At 34.5% G+C, this 20,382-nt stretch overlaps 1 protein-coding gene across 1 annotated transcript; it reads right to left on the bottom strand.

The window, feature by feature from the left end:
* Positions 1-2,681: 2,681 nt before the first annotated feature.
* On the bottom strand, positions 2,682-20,005 carry LOC131041669 (cysteine-rich receptor-like protein kinase 43). The gene is made up of 8 exons (XM_059219138.1): positions 19,924-20,005; positions 4,607-5,344; positions 4,327-4,470; positions 4,104-4,225; positions 3,793-4,003; positions 3,453-3,687; positions 3,146-3,278; positions 2,682-3,059 (listed from the first exon to the last, which is right to left on the bottom strand). The coding sequence occupies exons 1-8, from the start codon at positions 20,003-20,005 to the stop codon at positions 2,682-2,684; spliced, it is 2,043 nt and encodes a 680-aa protein (XP_059075121.1).
* Between the last annotated feature and the right edge of the window lie 377 nt (positions 20,006-20,382).

Raw genomic sequence — 20,382 nt, 5'->3', positions numbered from 1 at the left:
ATTGACACCACATGCAAATGAGCTCTCATGCAAATATTCACATGCAGATCACTTTCTAAAATTTTGACCATGTAAGAGTTCATCTCCCATGAACATAACACTAGAACAATAACTCACAAAGATTTGCGATCTTTCACAGTGCGCTTTGCTTCTCTGCACACAAAATTAACTCACCTTGCAAACAATTCATACAAAATGAAAATGAATTAGCAATTTTACTATACCATGATTTGATACCATGTGAGAATTTGGAATATTGGTAAAAATACTGATTATAAAACCAGATTTATTAATAAGCTTAGGAAGTACATATATAATAGAGAGCACTCATCTAGAATAATAAATACTAGATCTAGAATTCTGGATAAAGATCATATGTAATATTGCACACCTAAGTAATCATTATCATAACAAGATATCAACAACTAGGAAATTTATCTAGAACGATATCATAAGAATAATATTCTACACTAACAACATGCCTTCCGTTATCTTGGGTAATAGCACTCCAACACTAGTTGTAGGGAAAGGGTATGTTGAAGTTTTAGGTGGGATATTAACAAATGTTCTAGGTGTATCTTCTCTTTCAACTAATCTTGTATCAATGTATTAGATTGCTCACATAGGAAACAACATGAGAGTTTATTTTTCTCTAGATTTAGTTTAGGTTAGAGACTCACTTAGCAAAAAATTGATACCTTTTGGAAGGGAAGATCACTAAGCTAGGTTATATACCTTCTCACATATTGCACCTAATAGTTCTCCTACAATGTTTCTTATTCATTCAGTTGAAGTGAGAAAATTATGGCATGAGCAGTTTGGCCTCATTAAATATTGCTACTTTGAGTAATTAAGTCAATAGGACATTGTCATAGGGTTTACTAGAGTTAAATTTTCTAAATGTCTTTTGTGAGGGTCATACCATTGGGAAGCATTCTGAAGAGAAACTTGACAAAGACAAACTATGGAGTGCAACATAAGTTTTCGAACTAGTTCACAGTAATGTATATAGGGTATTTCTCCATCCATATTTTACTTAACAAATATATGTTCTCACTTTCATAAATGACTTTTCTTGGTACACATGAGTCTACTCTTCTCAACAGAAATTTTAAGTCCTTAAAAAATTTCTAGACTTAAAGGCCATTATTAAAGAAATCAATTATGCTTTCTACTTTCAGATAGGGTTCCTCAACAAGCCTTAAAGGACATCACTCCCTTCGTAGCTTGGGCATGAAGGAAAACAATAGTTGAGCACTTCAGAGTCTTTGAATCTGTAATAGTGGCAAACATACCAAGATGGTGTAAAAGGTTATCATCTACTCTACTCAACCACAAGTGAGTTGATCAAAACCTTTATACTTTTAGTTTGTATTTTTATCTTAATAATGAACACCTTTAAATTATAGTCGGGAGAAAACTTTTCAAACCAAGGTGAAATAAGAAAATTAACTTGTACATACATTTCCTATGTGTTCAATCATGAAACCTTTATTTGGATTAATTCTTTCCAAGCCATTTGGCCATACATGCTATGTGATGCACATTATTGGTTTTATTTTGAGTTAATCAACTCTTTTTTCCTTGTCAACCTTGTAAGTTATTGTGTAACATTATTGTGACTGGACACTAGGTAGAAAGATTGTGTTTTAGTCATATCTTACTACATGTTATATTAGCTTGATGAAATTTTGTACTTGCTCCATATGCATAGGTCCATGCCAATAGGTGGCAAATAGCAATCCTATGGGAGAACTCCTTGCACTTTATTTCCACTACAATGAACCACTACAATAGATCCCAAATAGAATGATTTGAAATTGATGGATACATATAAGATTTAATAACTCTCTATTCTTATTAAATGAGACAATCATTCATTCAATGTTGGTATGCTACATGCCATCACTATGTTGGTCTCAACCCAATAAGTGAGTTTATAAAATAAAATAAAAAACTTAAGTAGGTTGTATGCAACTTGTTTTATGTGTTCTAGCGTTCTCTATTTGGTTGAGATAGATTTATTCATACTGTTGATTTTAACAAACCACTAAAAAAATTAAAACTACATCAATTTATTAAATAGAAAAATACCATTTATAATAATTAGTCATGAACTAAACAAGTTATGTTGAAGACATTAATTTTTCATAACATTTTGAATCATACTCCATGATTCATAATCATAATAGTAAGAGCAAGTAAAAAGAAAACATATCATTTCCCTTCTATAATTGATACATATACAATTATGATAGTTACAAGACTACATACGATTATGTGAACTTTAAGATTAAATGAAGCCATAATAATAAATAATTACATTACAATAAAATATAGTCAAGGAGGATTTTTATATAAAGATATTAAAACTAACATAAAAAAATCTCACTACCAAACTAGTGTAGAGTTAGATGAGAGAATTGACTACTTGAACTGAAAGAATTAAAAAACACAAAAATTGCTATTGAAAATTTTTATTCAATTTCATTACAATTTTTTTTTCCTTTTTGATCACATGATCAAAGATCAACTAATGGTTAGAAACCAAAAAAATAAAATTCATTGCAATAATTTGACAGCATAAAATAGAATAGATCGATACTTCAATTATCTTGTTCGAGCAAATCCATGAAAAACTTAAGCATGCAATTCTCCTCATGCGAACGGAGGCCTAGGCTTCACTTCTGTATAGAATCCCTGGTTTCTAAACTCACATTGGACTCGTTTTTGTGAACACTTGATGTAGATGACGTGGTGGTCCCAGATGTCTGCGATGCCGTGCTCTTTTTACACTCATCATTCCCTGAGCTGGACTTTGATCTCGATTTTGAAGCAATACTTGTTAGGAAACCGGGCTTTGTTGGAATGGGCAAGGGCACTGAACTGCTTGAGATCATCAAATTAACATCAGACATGGGTGGACGGAGTGCTGGATCAGCTTGAACACATAAAAGCCCAACATGAGTACATCTCAACGCTTGCTCCTCCAAGCATTCTTCTAAAACTCTCGAATCCACCATGTCCAGAATATTTCCCCCTTTGTACAGTCTCCATGCCTACATCACACATCATGGGTTAAGTAAATTTAGGGCAAAAACTATCACCAAAGTTAAAAAGAATGATTTCATACTGATGTCCCCACCCATTCTGATAAGTTTTGAATAACTGTATTTTTCTTTCCGCTGACAATCCCAAGCACTACTACTCCAAAGCTATAAACGTCGGCTTTAACAGAGAGATGCTGTTGCATTGCATACTCTGGTGCCATGTAACCACTGCATGTGCATAACATCAACATTCACTCGTTTAAAAACATCTCTCTTGTATATACAAAAAGTTATTCATCATCTACTTAATGAAAAATATCAGTTAAGCAAATATACAAAAATTTATTCATCATCGACATAAATATAATAAAAATACTACACCGAACATTTTGTGATCCTTACTCTGTGCCTGCCGCTCTTGTTTGAATATGTGTCTCATCCTCAGTAAAAAATCTAGCAAGGCCAAAATCCGCTATCTTTGGATTAAGTTTGTTGTCAAGCAAAATATTGTGTGGTTTAATATCTCTGTGAATAATTTTCATCGGCGAATCCCGATGAAGATAGAGAAGGCCACGGACAATTCCAACGATAATATTATAACGTTTTTGCCAATCTAACAGTCTACACTTTTCTGGATCTGCAATCCCAATTCTTAAACTTTCTATCATCTCTTTCAAACAGCGTTGGAATAGTAAACACGATGATGAGAAATTGAATAATCATGAAACCAAGTGTAACTTACCGAAAAGGAAGGTGTCAAGGCTCTTGTTGGGCAAATACTCATAAACAATCAACTTTTCATCTCCCTCAGCACAACATCCCAGCAGCTTCACAAGGTTTCGGTGTTGAACATTGGCAACAACTTTCACTTCGTTCACAAATTCTTTATTAACTTGTGTGGACTTGGCAAAGAGTTTTTTCACTGCTATTTCCTTTCCGTCTTTAGTTCTTCCCTGACAGATGAAAAAAAAATTGGAGCTCGTCTCTTTAAACATATTTCCTAATCCATGGAATCACTGTTTCTTAGGGGAAATATACAGAATAGAGGTTCACCTTGTATACGACACCAAAACCACCTTGTCCAAGCTTTTTATTTTCATGAAAATTTTCAGTGGCTTCTGCCAGTTCTTCCAAGCTGAAGATGAAACGTTGTTCCTGTTGAAGTAACTCGATCTCTGTAGAGTCGGAAACATGGGTAAACTTAGTGGATCAAATGTTACACTCAAACCAAACAAAAACAAAAACATGAAGCAGGGATTAGAATCTGAAAAAACACCTTCGTTATGGGCAGGTACAGTTACTGGCCGCGCAAAAATAGCAGATTTGAGTCTTTTTCTCATGGCAATTAAACAAATGAGTAAGACCAGAACTATTCCTCCCACAAGCCCCAGTATTAAGGGCGGTTTTTTCGAGGATTTCTCTGCATGGAAAATCTTTATTGTTATTTACTGAAATCGAAGAGATCAGGATCCTTTACAAGTCTATCCGAAGAAAATCTAAGAAACTTGTTGTAAACAAAAATTGAAGAAAACATAAAATTAAGTGGGCAGATTTACCATTTGATTTCGCCTGGTACTTTGTCTCAGAAGGAGCGTGGGCTACTGGTGTGGATGTTGTGGGATGTGGTGATGAAGCCTCACTGGAAGGTAAGGGTGAAGGTGAGGGTGATGGTGATAACTCCACGACGTCCAACAAAAATGGGCTGCTCTCATATCTGACAATGCAGCTTCCTGACTGAGCCCGAGCTCCTTGTTTTGGTGAACAGCACTGCTCCAATGCTTTCCTTGCTTGCAACAAACAGGTTTTACAATCCTTAATGGATAAATATCTCCAGCACTGAACTAGGCCGTACACCATATTGGAAGTAGCGTAATTGGCAGATCCAACAGCAAATAGCTTATTTGCAGGGATATAAGCTTGATTAGATAAATTTAAGAGAAGACTAGAGGTCGTGGATATGAAACTCTCCATGTTGCTTGAGATATTGTTCGAGTTCCACAGTGTCTCGAAGGTGGTATCTAATGTTGAAATGAAATTGGAGTTATCATAGCGCAAGAAACACTCATCCATCCACACCTTTACACCAATGTCGTTGCTGCAATTGCTTAGAGCAACATTGTATGCTTGTCTTGAACAATCTGAGCAATTCGTCACTGAAGCATTACCAAAACACTGGAGCAGACCATAGACTGTGTTGGGAGATTGGCCACTGGAAGATGTGTTAAACCCTTGAACTGCATTACGAGAAAGATCATTGATAACTGTATTCAGGTTTTGGGAGTATGTACTCGACTCTGTGTAAGTTGAAGCATTATAGCAATTCCACCATGGAAACTCACATATGACTGAAGGAAAAATCATTAGGAGGAACAAAACAACAAACATTTTTCTCCCAATTCAATTCTCCAATTTTGAGTTAATATTTATTGAATTTGAAAAATAGATATAGATTCTTTTGTAGTTCACAATACAGATAATCTGTTGTTTTCTAAACAGATCACTCATAACATATTAGACTATCTGAACTTTCAGACAAGAACCATCTTCTTACTGTATACATACCCTATAAAGTTGAAACTTATAACCTCTCTTTCAGAATCATAAGATCAACTCAGAGGTTACCCAAGAATACTTCCATCTCATCTTAGTCCCCGTCGAAGATCTAGATCTGTATCAGTTGTTCAGTGTCATGACGTTATTGCACAGTAAAAATGAAACGAGCGAATTGGGCAGCTGTGAAGACTGCAATACATCTTTCCGTGCAAGAGGGTATAATATTTTTTATAGCAAATTTGGTCTACTTGGTGTGTTTTATAATATTTGACAGAAAATGTGCGCTACTTGTGTGTTTTATAATGTAGGAGTTTTATTTGTTGCAGGTAACGCGCAGCTGCCATGAAATGTAGTCTACATTGGGAGAAACGATTTTGGTGGTAAGTGAAACGTGAGGAATCTTTCTTACGATTGTTTGGTCAAATTTTGACTAGATTGCCGATTTTGGTGGTCAGTGAAACGTGAGGAATCTTTCTTACGATTGTTTGGTCAAATTTTGACTAGATTGCCGATAACATCTTCTACAAGTGGTAGTCATTTGAACAAGTCACCATGTCAAATGTACAAATATATATAAAATTCACAATTAGTTTGATATCTTTGTAATTTTAAATAGAATGAACTTTTCTACCAAGTCTAAAAATTGCAAATGGTGTACCTAAATTTTTTCATTTTTAAATTATATTTAACTTTTTTAAAATCACAATTATTGATCCTTTAAGGTATATTTTAGTTTTTTAGTTATATATAATATAAGTGAGAGAATCTATCGATCAAAAAAAAGAGAGAGAAAATCTATTAGTTGAACATATATCAAAAGTTATACGAATATTTGTCACGGATTCATTTATGAATAGAACATATTCTCTTTACTCCTTGTATATTAATAATATTAATAAATATTTTTAAAAGTACATATAGACAAAAATGTTTACAACTATTAATCATCTTATTAAAAAACATAACTAATAGTAATCAAAATCTAGCTCCACTTAAGAGCTAAGTCAATTTAATTTATTGCAAATAAAGACTACATAATAAAATATTGTGTAGTCCTCACATTTAATAATTTGACCTTATGGAATCTTGCAACTCTTTTGTCGAGAGACATACAATATTATTGTTATATTAACTACCATACCTATATGTTTATAAATCTATGCAAAGTAGACCAATAGATATCAAATTTTAAAAATAAGATTAAAGTAGAGAAATAAATCTTAATCTAGTGTAGCCATTTGCTCTTTTTCTTAAAAAATAAAGAAAAGATCATGTGCATAGCAAATCCCATAAAAATAAAATATAAAATATGTCTTCCAAACCATTTTTAAAAACAATGCTTTTGCATTGCAATTTTTTCTTTAAATGCTTTCAAATCTCTAAAAAGCAGAATGTGTTTGCATAGACTTCCTATTGATTAATTTCTTGATCATTTAAAATAAACACAAGTGTACAACTTCTCATCCTAAACCAAATAGAACATAGTTGTAATATACAAATTGCAATCTAAAATTGCATGATTGTCAATTCTTTATCTTCTAAGTAATGTGAAAACAATGCCCATCTTGGACAGTTACACCACCAAATATTAAAGTACCTCCAAGACAAAAAAAAAATTAAGAATAAGCTCACCATTTTATTCACAAATTATATTAATAGGTTTCAAAAATAAACTTTAATTATTAAAACTCAAGTTTCTAAATGAACATCTTTGTCATCTATGTCATTATTTAAATTCCTAAACATTTATTCTAGCACTTAGTAAAACAACATGTCTTTTCCTATCCATGCTACTAGGACTTGGGGCATATGAGTGAATATCTCTATTTTTTATATATATATGACATAACCTTAATACCTTTAGATTAACTTAACACTTCATGTTATTTCATCTCATGTCCATCGAATTAGGCAAAATCCATGTGGTTTGAAGGTTTTTAAGATATTTTTTTTGGTATTGATCAAAACAAAAGAGATAACAAAAAAAAAAATAGTCCAAGAAATGACTGGAAAAGAAAGAAGGAATATGATGACAACGACAAATAGATAAAACCAACAACTTGCGAGGATTCAAAATTACAATGCAATAATGAAAAGGGCACCTAGTTGATTAAATTAGTTGAGTATTCATAACAACAAAGAAAATGGGCACTATTCCACATATACAAGCAACAATATACAGAGAAGCATAACCCAGAAGTTATCGTAAATATATTGAACTCTTGGAACATCATCCAACTTGAAACTTGAGCTTATGTAGTTATTTGACACATTTAATCTCTCCTTCCTAAAGCTCCAAAAATTGATATTTGATCTCATCTAGTTGTCTATTATACTTGCCACCATTCCTTCACCCAATATTTAGTTAAGAACAAAAAAAAATGAGTGGGAACATGGATTTTGAGTAAAACATTAAAACATCCACTTCTTGATGTAAAATGTGATAACACTGCTTGGCATCTACTTTTCCATATATGTAATAAAATGCATTATCTCATAGAATCTACAATCATATTCTTACAAAGACCAATACGAAAAATGACTTCCTTCCATATTAAAGCACAATGAAAGATAGATGGAAAGTTATTAAATATGAAATTTCATTTCTTCTAGGTCTAAAACAGTCTCAAAAAATATGTTTTATGTTTTTGCTAAACTAACAAAATGGTCATTTAGTTGAATGCAAAGCTAGAAGGATTAATTTATCTCCTACATGAAGTTCCTGATGTAAGACTTTCCATGACAAAATTTGGGTGTTCTCTTTAGCCTTAGAAAGCCAAATTTGAGAAATCAAGCTCCTCCATTTCCTCTCTTTGAATCTACAATTTAATTTATTGTTAAGTATTGGATTTAATATCATTATCAGCAATATTTGTAGGTAAATGCTTTTACTAGAAAGCGTGAAAAAGGAAAATTTTCTAGCCATAACTAGTCCTTGAAGACACTGCACTACAAATGAGTATATATCTTCATCAAGAGCTCCATAGGAAGAAAAGATTTACAAAGTGAAAGATGAAGGAAAAATTTTGATAGTTTATTTGTATGGATATGATTTGATATTCACAATTAATATGTCAATTAACTCATTCAAGACAGCCATGAAAAGAGAATTTGATATGACTAATTTGGGGCTCATGAAATATTTCCTTGGGATAGAGGTAACCCAAAATTATCAAGGAATTTTTATATGTGAAAGTAAATATGATAATGATTTGTTGAAGATATTTAAGATGGCAAATGTGAATCCATCTCCTACACCAGTTGCATTAGGTTTAAAACTTAGCAAGGATGACAAAAGTCTGAGTATTGACGCAACCTTATTTAAAAGATTAGTTGGTAGTCTCATGTATTTAACTGCCACAAGATTGGATATTATGTATGGGGTTAGTCTCATTTCTAGATTAATGAAAAAACCAAAGGGTTCACATTGGAAAGCTAGAAAAATAGTTTTAAGGTACATAATTGGAACAAAGAACTTTGGAATTTTTTTATACATCGTCAAATGATTACAAATTATTGTATATACAGATAGTGATTGAAGAGGTAGAATGGATGATAGAAAAATCACTTCAAGGTATTTTTCTCATCTAGGATCGAGTGCTATCTCTTGGACATCAAAGAAACAACCAATTGTGACACTCTCATCAACAGAAGCGAAATATGTTGTAGCCACATTAGCAGCTTGCCAAGCAGTATGGATGAGAAGAGGACTTTCAGACTTGGGACATCTATAAAAAGAACCTACAAAAATTTATTGTGATAATAACTGGTGTAGGGGCACCTCATGACTAAGACAATCATGACCAAGACAATGAATGCCTAAAGGCCACACATGTATAGGAATGTGATATTTCTATATTTGTAATAAGATAGTTTGTTTTGTTTGATCTTTGTAATAAACCCCACTTTGTTACCCAATGACATGGATTTGGCAAGTTGATAAGCCACCAGGGGCATATGGGCCTAGGGGTATCTAGTTGAGTATTTTCTAGGTGTTTTATGTGTTTGGAGGTGTCTTAGGATGTTTAAGACATGTTTGAACAACTCTAAGTCTGCGGGCTTAATTTGAGTCTAAGTTGCTAATGCAAACCATGACAACTTTTGTATGGCAACTTTTGGCTCCAAAGAGAAAATTCTTCCCAACAGTCACCTCAATTCAAAAGGTGGTTGCTAACCATTGAGGAAGGCATAAAATGTTGATTCCAACCATCATTGAGGTGGTTGAAGATTTTTGTAAGCATTTGGCATCATTGAAGCAATAGAATTCTGATAATTTCCTACAAATTTATTGTTCTGAAAGGTGTACCGTATTGTACGGACATATTGGGATTGGAAAACTAGTGGGATGTGGTAGAGTGGCCAATCACATTTCATATGCATCAATTCTAACATCTTAACTCATCAGGACAAGGGAGAAATTTGCAATTTTCTGGAAGGTGTCTCGTTTTGACAGTCCTACCTAGGGTTTCACAAAGAAATGGCCTAATCTTGCTAATCCTTCATTGGTTGTCCACGGCCTTGGAGGATATTTAAGTATGGCCAATGTATTTTAATATTTTGGAAGACTTTTTCAGGTTTGGATCGGTTGGAGGCGAGGGTTTGATGCATTAGCTGGGCAACTCCATGTGGCCACCGTGCAAATTCAAGCAAATAGGTTCCACATCAGGTGTTAGGGGTTTGATTAGTGTCTAAAAATTAGGGATTGGTGGTTGTACCATGTCCTAAGAGTATCCCTTGTGTTGGTTTGACAAGATAGTGCTTGTGCATACCCTTTCCTTTGCAAATTAGGCCTAATTGGGGCTATTAGGCCTCCTAACAAAGATAGGGTTTGGACCCTTGTACTCCTGGAAAATTGGAACCCCTTGGATATGTTTTGTAACTCATTAAAGGGTATCTAAATATGTAGTTATTTGGTTGAGTCCTTAGGAGAAATAAGGAGTTAACTAGAAGAAACCGGCCTGGTAGGGCTACTAGGATTCGTAGGCCTTCTTGCAGCAATTGGCACAAACCACTATAGGGGACCTAAATTGGTGAGTGGATGGAGTCTTTCTAACCTATTGGACTTCAAATCAAAGGCTAGATAGACATTGGTGACTTGGGAAGAGGGCCAACCCTAGTTGGGCTATAGGATCCTTAACAATCACTAGGAATCCTTGTGAACCAATCAAGGGTTTTGACCTTGTGAAGAAGCATTTAGGGTGGAAGTGATGTGGAACTTGTCAAACTAATTCTTTCTTAACCCCATGAAGTCAATTGTGGTTGCTAGAGCCCTTGGTTTGTTCTTTGAGTAGAGGGACCTAACATATACTTACACCAGGGCTCTGCATCAATAACTCAGTAATTGCTTTATCTAAAAAACATGTCTTTCATAAACAAAACAAGCATATTGATACAAGATATTATTTTATTTGAGAATTGGTGAACAATGGTGACATATATCTTAAGTTTTGTAGGTTATAAGAATAACTAGCAGACATTTTCACAAAGCCACTGACAAAGAATGTTTTTGAGCATCTCCGAGAAGCAATTGGTATTGCAAACGTACATGGCAATGAATATTAAGGGGGAGTATTGGCGCACGTAGACTCAGGCTATACATTCCAATATCCCCTACCTCATTTTCCTATCTACTCCAACTACCACATTTACTTGTCCCTCCTATCTTCTTCTACACTCTTCAATAAATCTAAGATGTTTTGTTGTTGACATGTTTTTTGGAAGCTTCTTCTGTAGCTAGGTAGAGCCCTATTTTTAAAAAAAATAGTTAAAATACTCATCTTTTGATGAATGAATGTAGATGACACTCTAACATTGATCTCACACTAGACTGAACTCAACTTGCTCTCACTATTTAAACAGCAATAGCTCCATTTCTTTTTCACCATGTCCAAAATATTCCCCCCTTTGTAGAGTGTCCATCCCTCCGTCACAAATCACGAGTTAAGTAAATTTAGGGCAAATATATCACTAAATCTAAAATGATTGATATCAAATTTAGGTCTTCACCCATTCTCATAAGTTTTGAATAAATGTATTTTTCTTCCCGCTGACAATCTCAAGCAATAGCACTCCAAGGCTATAAATTTTGGCTTTAACGAAGAGATGCTTTTGCATTCCATACTCTGGTGCCATGTAACCGCTGCATGTGCACCACATCAAGATTCACTCGTTCAAAACCATCTCCCTCGTATATACAAAAAGTTATCCATCATCTACTTAATGAAAAATATCACACAAGCAAATCAGTATAAACGTCCATATACAAAAATTTATTCATCATCTACATAAGTCAAAAAATACTATACTGGACATCTTGCTATCCTTACCCTGTGCCTGTAGCTATTGTTTGAATTTGTGTCTCATCCTCGGGAAAAAATCTAGCAAGGCCAAAATCCGCTATCTGTGGATTGTGTTTGTTGGCAATAAAAATATCGTTTGGTTTCATATCGCTGTGAATAATTTTCATCCGCGAATCCTCATGAAGATATTGAAGGCCATGGACAATTCCAACGATAATGTTATGACATTTTTGCCAATCTAACAGTCGACACTTTTCTACATCTGCAATCGTAATTCTTAAACTTTCTATCATCTCTTTCAAACAACATTGTAATAGTAAACACCAGGATGAGAAATTGAATAATCATGAAACCAGCCGAAAAGAAAGTCGTCAAGGTTCTTGTTGGGCAGATACTCACAAACAATCAACCTTTCATCTCCCTTAGCGCAACATCCCAATAGCTTCACATGGTTTCGATGTTGAACATTGGTGACAACCTTCACTTTGTTCACAAATTCTTTATTAACTTGTTTGGACTTCACAAATAGTTTTTTTACTGCTATTTTCTTTATGTCTTTAGTTCTTCCTTGAAGGATGAAAACAAAATTGGAGGTCTTGTCTCTTTAAACAGATTTTCGAGTCCATGGAATCACTGTTTCGTAAGGGAAATATATAGAATAGAGGTTCACCTTGTATACGACAGCAAAACCTCCTTCTCCAAGCTTTTTATTTTCATGAAAATTTTCAGCAAAACCTAGTTCTTCAAAACTAAAGATGAAATCTTGTTCATGTTGAAGTAGCTCAATATCTATAAAATGAGAAACATGGGTAAGATAAGATGGTCAAATGTCATAGTGAAAGCAAATGAAGAAGCAGGGATTAAAATCACAAGGAACACCTTCAATATGGGCAGGTAGAATTATTGGCCCTGCAAAAATGGCAGATTTGAATCCTTTTCTCATAGCAATTAAACAAATGAGTGACACTAGAACTGTTCCTCTGATAAGTTGGTGCAGGAGCATCCTTAGTTCTTGGCAATCTTGCATCACCCTAAAAAATTTACATTTCAGTTTGTTTTTTTGTTTTGTTTTCTGTTCAATTTGGCTTGCAGTTTCAACATTTCATTCTGCATTTTGCCACATTTGTTCATCGGATCTTGTGGATCTAGATTTTCATTGTTGGACATGTTCATCTATCTTATCCTAAGTTTGTGGAAGGTTTGGATCTTTTTCCAGCAAGCTATCACTTCCAGAATACGTGCTAGTTTTGCTAATCAAAGCACCAGAGCCACTTGGACCTATTTTGCTAATGGATATTTTTGCAAATCGTTTTCATAGCTTGTGGAGCCTAATTTTGTTGTATCCAATATATTCCTTGGCTCATGGCCGCCATTTTTCTTAGGTCTGTGCATCATTCTATGTTGCTTCTAGAGGAATTCTTTTGGTGGAGGCCGACCTTGTGGTTCTACACATTACATCTTTAGTCATCGGCAATTGTTCCATCTTGGGTCGATGTGGATCATTCTAGAGCTATGAAATTAATATAAATCAATGTAATTAATCATACATAAGGGGTTGATAGAAGATAGAGAATTCACCAGAATATTAGGAGATTCGGAGTTAGCTTTGGCTCGCATCCTTTCTTGAGGCCAGATGTTGTATGTTTTGTAACTAGGCTTGTGAACCGAATCTATGAGACCGGATTTTGCCTACCAACTTGTACTCAAATTTCTCAATATAATATGTCTTATTCTGCATCGCCTCTATCACATTGAGTTGTTTGTGTTGTGTTTCATTTTCTACATGGTCCGGACTATTCTCTTTGAGGACCCTCCTATCCATGACTGCACCAAGTGGTATGAGAGCGAGTTTTCATTCTAGAGATTGTAGAGTCTTGTAAAAAAAACTGTTGTGGGGTGGTAGATTGAGGGTCCGACTTGTAGCTGCAAAGGAATGATGTAAAGATGGCTCGAAGAGGAAATGATAGAGGTAGTGAAATGCATGGAAATGCAGACCCTACTATGATGGAAATGTTGAGAGGAATTGCAGCTCGATTGGAATTTGTGCAAATGACCTAGAGAAGAGGTCGACATGTCGAAGATGTGAGCAATTATGAAGAAGAAGAGGTGGCGGGAGAAGAAGAAATGAATCCATCGGTGGTCAATTGGAGAGAAGAGAGATTCCTAAGAGCCTTGACAAGAGTGAATACCAGACCACATTTTAATCCACCGGATTATGATGGCAAGTTAGATTCAAATGAATTGCTTGACTGGATCATAAAGATGGAAAAGTATTTTGAATTTGAGAGCACAACTGAAGAGAAAAAAGTGAAACATGCTTGCACCAAGTTAAAAGGTCATGCATCTCTTTGGTGGGAATATTTGTAGGTAGATAGATAGAAAAGAGGTAAAGAGAAGATCAAATCTTGGGAGAAGATGGTTAACAAGTTGAAATCAAAGTTCTTGCTTGTTGACTATCAAGTGAATCTATTTCAAAAGTTGCAGAACTTGAAGAAAAAAGAATCTAGTGTGAAGGAATATATTGAAGCATTCTACAAGTTTAATATTAGATCTAGAGACACTAATGATGAGATTGAACAAGTCACTAGATACTTGAATGGGTTGTGGATGTCTATACAAGATGAAATCAGTCTAATCAAGTTGCAGACTGATGAGGAAGCTTACTAGTATGCCTTGAAGGTGGAGTAGAAGTTGAATAAAAGACATGAGCATAAGTAGAGAGGTAGATGATAAAGATTTCAGGAAGAAAGATTTTAGGGAGGAAGGACCTGGGTAAAAGTACAAACTTGTGTCTCACTTTTATAAAGGAAAAGGCTAACAACAACAAAACAATTCAACTTCAATGGCACAAAAGTGATATTTCTATTTGGTATTTGAAGATGATTTAAACTGATGAAATGTGTAAAACTAGATGAATTTAATGCTATTATTTAAAAAAAAAAATTGGAACAATAATTGATATATATTTTTTAATTATTAAATTCAATTTTTTAATTATTGAAAGATACTACAAATCAGGGGTTTCACCTCCTACCACAAAACTATAAGTAAATAATATTTTTTTCCTCTGATTTTGAAATATGTTTTAGATGACATCCATATCTAGTGCAAAAAAAAAAAACTGATTTTGATTTATATTTTCACTGTTAAAACAATTCAAAGTTGAAGTTTCCCAAAATCGATAGTTTTCGTCTCCCACCAAATTTCCCCTATCAAAACTATAGCAATCCCCCAAAAAAATATATATTCTTGAAGAGGACTTTCTCCTCTAGTGTTATATATAATTTTTTAATTTTTCTGATATGATTTACTATTTTTTTTGTATTTCTGAATCAGAGTCTGAACTCGAATGTTAATATACCTACCTATAGTAGTTTTTAATTTTAATATACGAATTCTAATTGAAATTCTATACAAAATTATATGTCAACGTTCCTCACTCTGAGCTCTCGAAAACAGTATTTTTAGTTAAAAAAATTGATGGTCTAATTCTTAGCAGAACTTGAAAGTTCTGTAAATTGGGGGGGGGGGGGGGGCTTTGTTGAGTAGGCTTCCATGTGGGATGCCACATAGGAAACCTCAACTAAATAGGACTCGGCGAAGTCTTACTCAATAGAGTTCCCCAAGCGGTGGGACCCTCCGTGAGCAGTCCCATGGGCAAGCGACCGCTCGCTTCACCACCCTTTCCCTCATATATTAATGAGGTCATTTTTTCATTTTTTAAAAACAAAAAATAATTCATTTCAATTTCAATTATTTTTAGGAAGTTGATTTTTTTCAAGGAAGGAGGCGATTTTTTTCAAGGAGGTGATTTTTTCTCAAGGAGGTTATTTTGTCCAAAGGAGTTGATTTTTTTCTTAAGGAGTATTCACTTGTGAGTTTAGGAAAGAAAATGTCAATACTTTGTGTAATGGGGAATAAAAGATATAGATCAAAAAAATATGATTGTGTAAGGGATGATTCAATGAAAGGTCATACAAAATGTAATCAAGAGAAACTTGTTGATGTTGAAGAAGATCCTATTGATGTTGAAGATGATACAACTGAAGTAGAGGAAGAATTGGGTATTAGTCAAGGTACGAAATTTTCTTTTGTCATGAGAAATTTGATGGAGATGAATGAGGATTCTCTTTTCAGTCAAATTTCATCTGAACACATGGTACTTGAGAGCACAATTAAATTGTAGTGCAAAAACATGTGGGAGGAATATTTTGAAAAAAAATCTATGGTTGGGAGAGAACAATTATTTGTAGATTTATTCAAGAAAAGAGAAATGACTTCTATTTTGGTGTTGTTGGGTGTCAATAATAGGAAAAGCTCATGATGTCATGTAAAAGAAACAATAGTTGAAAATTTGCAAGATGCATTGAACCTTATTAATACCACAAAATGAGGAGTTGATTCAAGTGTTGCACATAGAGCGTTGATGACTACAATTTCTAGTAAGAGGTTGTCACATAAAAAACAAGTTAAAGCAATTTCTGAAGTACTACATATATCTAGAAAAATTGTTCAAAGATATATTAGGAGGAGAAATATGTTAGATGAAAACATTGAAATGAATTGGGTAAATATTTGTAGACTTCCTCAAAAAGACAGAATTTCTAAATATATAAGAAGACTGGTCATTGAATATTGGACCAGCAACTCCCATGTTTCTTCCAATAGAAGGGACACTATACAAGATGAAAGATGAAGAGACCGGTATGAAGATTTCACATCCTAAACATTTTGTAGATACAACACAAAGTGAACTATTTGAAGCATTCAAGGAAGAATTTTCAGATGTGAAAATATGTCAGAGAATGTTTGAGAGGTTGCACCCTTTCTTTGTATGCATAAATAAGGTATGTGAAACTTGTTGCTGTCGAAATCATGTTGAGTTTCATCTATACTTAGAGTTATATAAAAAAGCTACGGTAGTACTTAGTCTAGATATGGTCATCCCTAGAAGTATGACACAATTTGTGAAATAAATTTTATGTGATAAATCAAAAGATTTAGATTACTTCAATGTACAGTGTATAAAAAGTATATGTATTGATTATGGATATTTGCAACAATTTTCATTACAAATTAAGAATATTGATGTTTCAATGCTAGTTTTGTGGAAGAGATTTCAATAAGAGACACATTGAACTAAGATGGGAGATGAATCCAAAAAAATTGCATTGAACAAGAGTGAATTGTCCTACCTTGATTTTATGAACATATTTCGTACTATGATTTATTCACATATCCAACATTGTCATGGTGCACAATGGCAAGGTAAACAATTTCATGATTCCAAAAATTATTTTCTACCTAGTTCTATGCTTTCAATTGTAGATTTCTCTGAGAACTATACATTTGCCCCTCAATCACAGATTCAAGCTCAATATTATCATTTTGATCAAGTTGCAATATTTGTGCAAGTGACTTATAGACACACACAATTTGATGTCGAGGGGGTAGAAAACTGTACTAATCCAAATGAATACATTATCATCAAGGAGGTTCATTTCTATATCAGCAATGATAAGGTTCATGATAGGAGGTATGTAGCTCATTGTTTTGCAATGTTTTTTGAAGATCTTGTAAATCGCGGGATAAATGTTTCACAATACTAGATTTGGTCAGATGGTTGTGCAGGTGAGCACATAAGTTTCAATTCATCTTAATTTATATGTAAATTTGTATTTGATTTCAATTTGATAAATTTTATTTTAAATGTTTAATTGTACATGTACATGACATACAACTTTATGGAGTAGGGCAAGTTCATAAAAAAGAATGGAGCACGAGAAGTGGAAGAAGAGAGAAGTGTGGCATTTGAATTTGGAGTAGGGTGGGAAACCCTACAATGGAAAGGATGATTCTCACGACTGCCTGGATTCCTCTTAGCCAAGTGGAAAGGAACCAACGGATGGGGACCCACAAGTAGGCGACAAGCCCATCGATCTTCATGAAAAAAATTGTGATTCACGTGTTGAAGATACTCTTATGCAGGAATTTGTTCGAAGGGACAAAGGTCGGTCTTGGACTTCACTATTCGATGTCAAACCGAGTGGAAAGTCCTCGCTCTCCCCAGTTCATAATATATTAAACCCAGAAAAGGGAAGATTCACTATTGAAATCCCAGACCCTATTATTGATCATAACATTAACCTTATGGCAATTTCACTAGTTGGAAAATTTTTGGGCCCTAGGCCAAATATTGATATTGTTAGGGCTTTTGCTAAATGCAAATGGGTACTTAAAGGTCAAGTTGAAATAACCGCTATGTCCAAAGGGGTGTTGTCTTTGGCCTTCTTGCAAGAAAGATATGTCAAGAGTGTTCTATGATGGCCCTTGGCTGATCGGTAAAGCAATGCTAGCTCTGCAAAAATGGGTGCCTAAGATGGACTTAAATGAATCCTTCTCTATTTAGGTTCCTATTTGGGTTAGACTGTCGGGCCTTCCCTTAGAATTTTGGGTGGAAGATGTGTTTAAAGGAATTGCTATCTCTTTCGGTGAACTCCTCTCTATGGACCCCATGACAACAGCTAGAAGAATACTTACCTTTGCCAAGATTTGTGTCGCAATTACACAAGGCACATATATGCCCTTATCCATTGAAATCAATTCTAGATTGGGAAAATGGAACCAACCTTTGGAATATGAAAGTGTCCCTTTCACTTGCTTTCATTGCAAAAAAGTGGGACATACAGCAAGGAAATACCCTCTTTAAGTTGTCAAAGAAAAAGAAAATAAAGAAAAGGCATTGCAATGGAAAGTAAAAAACCCTGTTAAGCAACCCGAGGGATTTGAAAAAGAGAAAAGAATCTAAGGGGCCCAAAGTGTCATCACCCCTGACACGATAGAGTAGAAAATAGTTGTTAATGTGGAAAACCCAGAAATACCTTTGATTAATAAAGGTAAAGTGGATCAAATAGGTAAAGACAATAGAGAACAACAAGATACTAATCAGGAGGATCAAAGAAGTGATAACCTGGAAGAAGGAGAAATACAAGTGGTGTTACTAGACAATGAGGAAGCATATTCAAATCACATTACATAAAACACCAGCAAAGACGACCTCAGTAGCAATTTTGAAGAAGCCCAAAAGTGTTTGATCCTTGGAGGAATCTCATTGTCGGGATCACAACAATTTGTAGAGATGGTACAATCCACCATCCATCAATCACCAACAACCTCACTACTTAATGCTAAGTGGGTTGAGGTTGATGATGCTGACTAGAAGATAAACATTCAAGAGGAAGAATGCAATACAAATGAAGTTGCAAAGCGAAAGAGAGGGGGTAAAAAGGGGCCTAAATCTACCCCTTAGGCTAATTCAGTCAATGCAAGAAACTAGACCAAAGCTGACATGGGTTTCAACCCATCTCCTCCTGGAAGGAAAAAGGCAAGCCAGATCAAAGATCAAGAGACAAGCAAGAATATAGCATATGTTACTCAAATGACCATCCATGAGGTATGTTCCCTAGTTATAAAATGAAAATAATTTCATGGAATATACGTGGATTGAATAACCCACATTAACAAGACGTTTTAAAAAATTTAGTTAGAGAACATAAACCAGACATTGTTATTATCCAAGAAACTAAAATGACTAAAGAGAAAGTTGAAAAGATTAAGCTTTTTAAGGATGGGGAAGTTTTTGGTGCAAGCTCTGATGGTTCTTTTGGGGGCATAGCTATTTTGTGGAACCTAAGGCAGGTTTCTGGGGAGCCATTCAAGTAGGATAACAATCTGGCTTTTATCAAGTTTCATCACATTGGGGATGATACCTCTTTACTACTAACCAATATTTATGCCCCTAATAATAGATTTGGTAGAAGAAAATTTTGGAAAAAGATGGAAGCTATTAGGGTCCATTACAAGGATGATATGTGGATTGTTATGGGGGATTTCAACACCCCCCTCCGAGACAATGAGAAATTTGGAGGTGTCCCCTCACAACTAGAAAGAAGAATGGATCTTTTGAACTTTATCAACAACCAGGGTCTACATGATATTGAGTTTGATGGAGCCAAGTTTACCTGGATGAACAAAAGGACGGGAGATGATCTCATTCAAGTCAGACTTGATAGAGCCATCATTTCTAACGAGTGGTTTAACCATTTTTAATGCTCCCTCTCAGCTATCTCTTGAATAGGTTTTGATCATTTCGCTGTGATTTTTGTTGTTGATAACACCATTGTTACAAGAGATTTCCCATTCAGATTTGAAAGGATGTATCTAGATCACCCTAACCTTGAGCACATCATTAAGAAGTGGTGGTCTATTGATGTCAAAGGTACTACTATGTATAGAATTGACAAAAAATTAAGAAATGTGAAGGGTGATATTAAAAAATGGAAGAAGGAGGTTTTTGGAGATCTATTTGCTTCAATACCAAAACCCAGTTGGAACTCAAGGAAATGCAGGATAAAATCCAAATGAGTAGATACAATGAAGTCTCAATCAGTGAGGAAAATGAAGTGTTGGTGAAGTACCAC

The sequence above is a fragment of the Cryptomeria japonica genome, chromosome 4 (genome assembly GCF_030272615.1).
Source record: "Cryptomeria japonica chromosome 4, Sugi_1.0, whole genome shotgun sequence".
NCBI lineage: Eukaryota > Viridiplantae > Streptophyta > Pinopsida > Cupressales > Cupressaceae > Cryptomeria > Cryptomeria japonica.
This window is presented reverse-complemented; position numbering and strand designations above follow the sequence as displayed.

Coding starts and splice junctions, on each gene's coding strand:
- LOC131041669 (XM_059219138.1), bottom strand. CDS start 20,005: ATGGTTAAACCACTCGTTAGAAATGATGGCTCTATCAAGTCTGACTTG. Junction 4,471..4,606: donor GTACCAGGCGAAATCAAATG/GTAAATCTGCCC, acceptor TTTTCCATGCAG/AGAAATCCTCGAAAAAACCG. Junction 3,060..3,145: donor TTCAAAACTTATCAGAATGG/GTGGGGACATCA, acceptor TGTGTGATGTAG/GCATGGAGACTGTACAAAGG.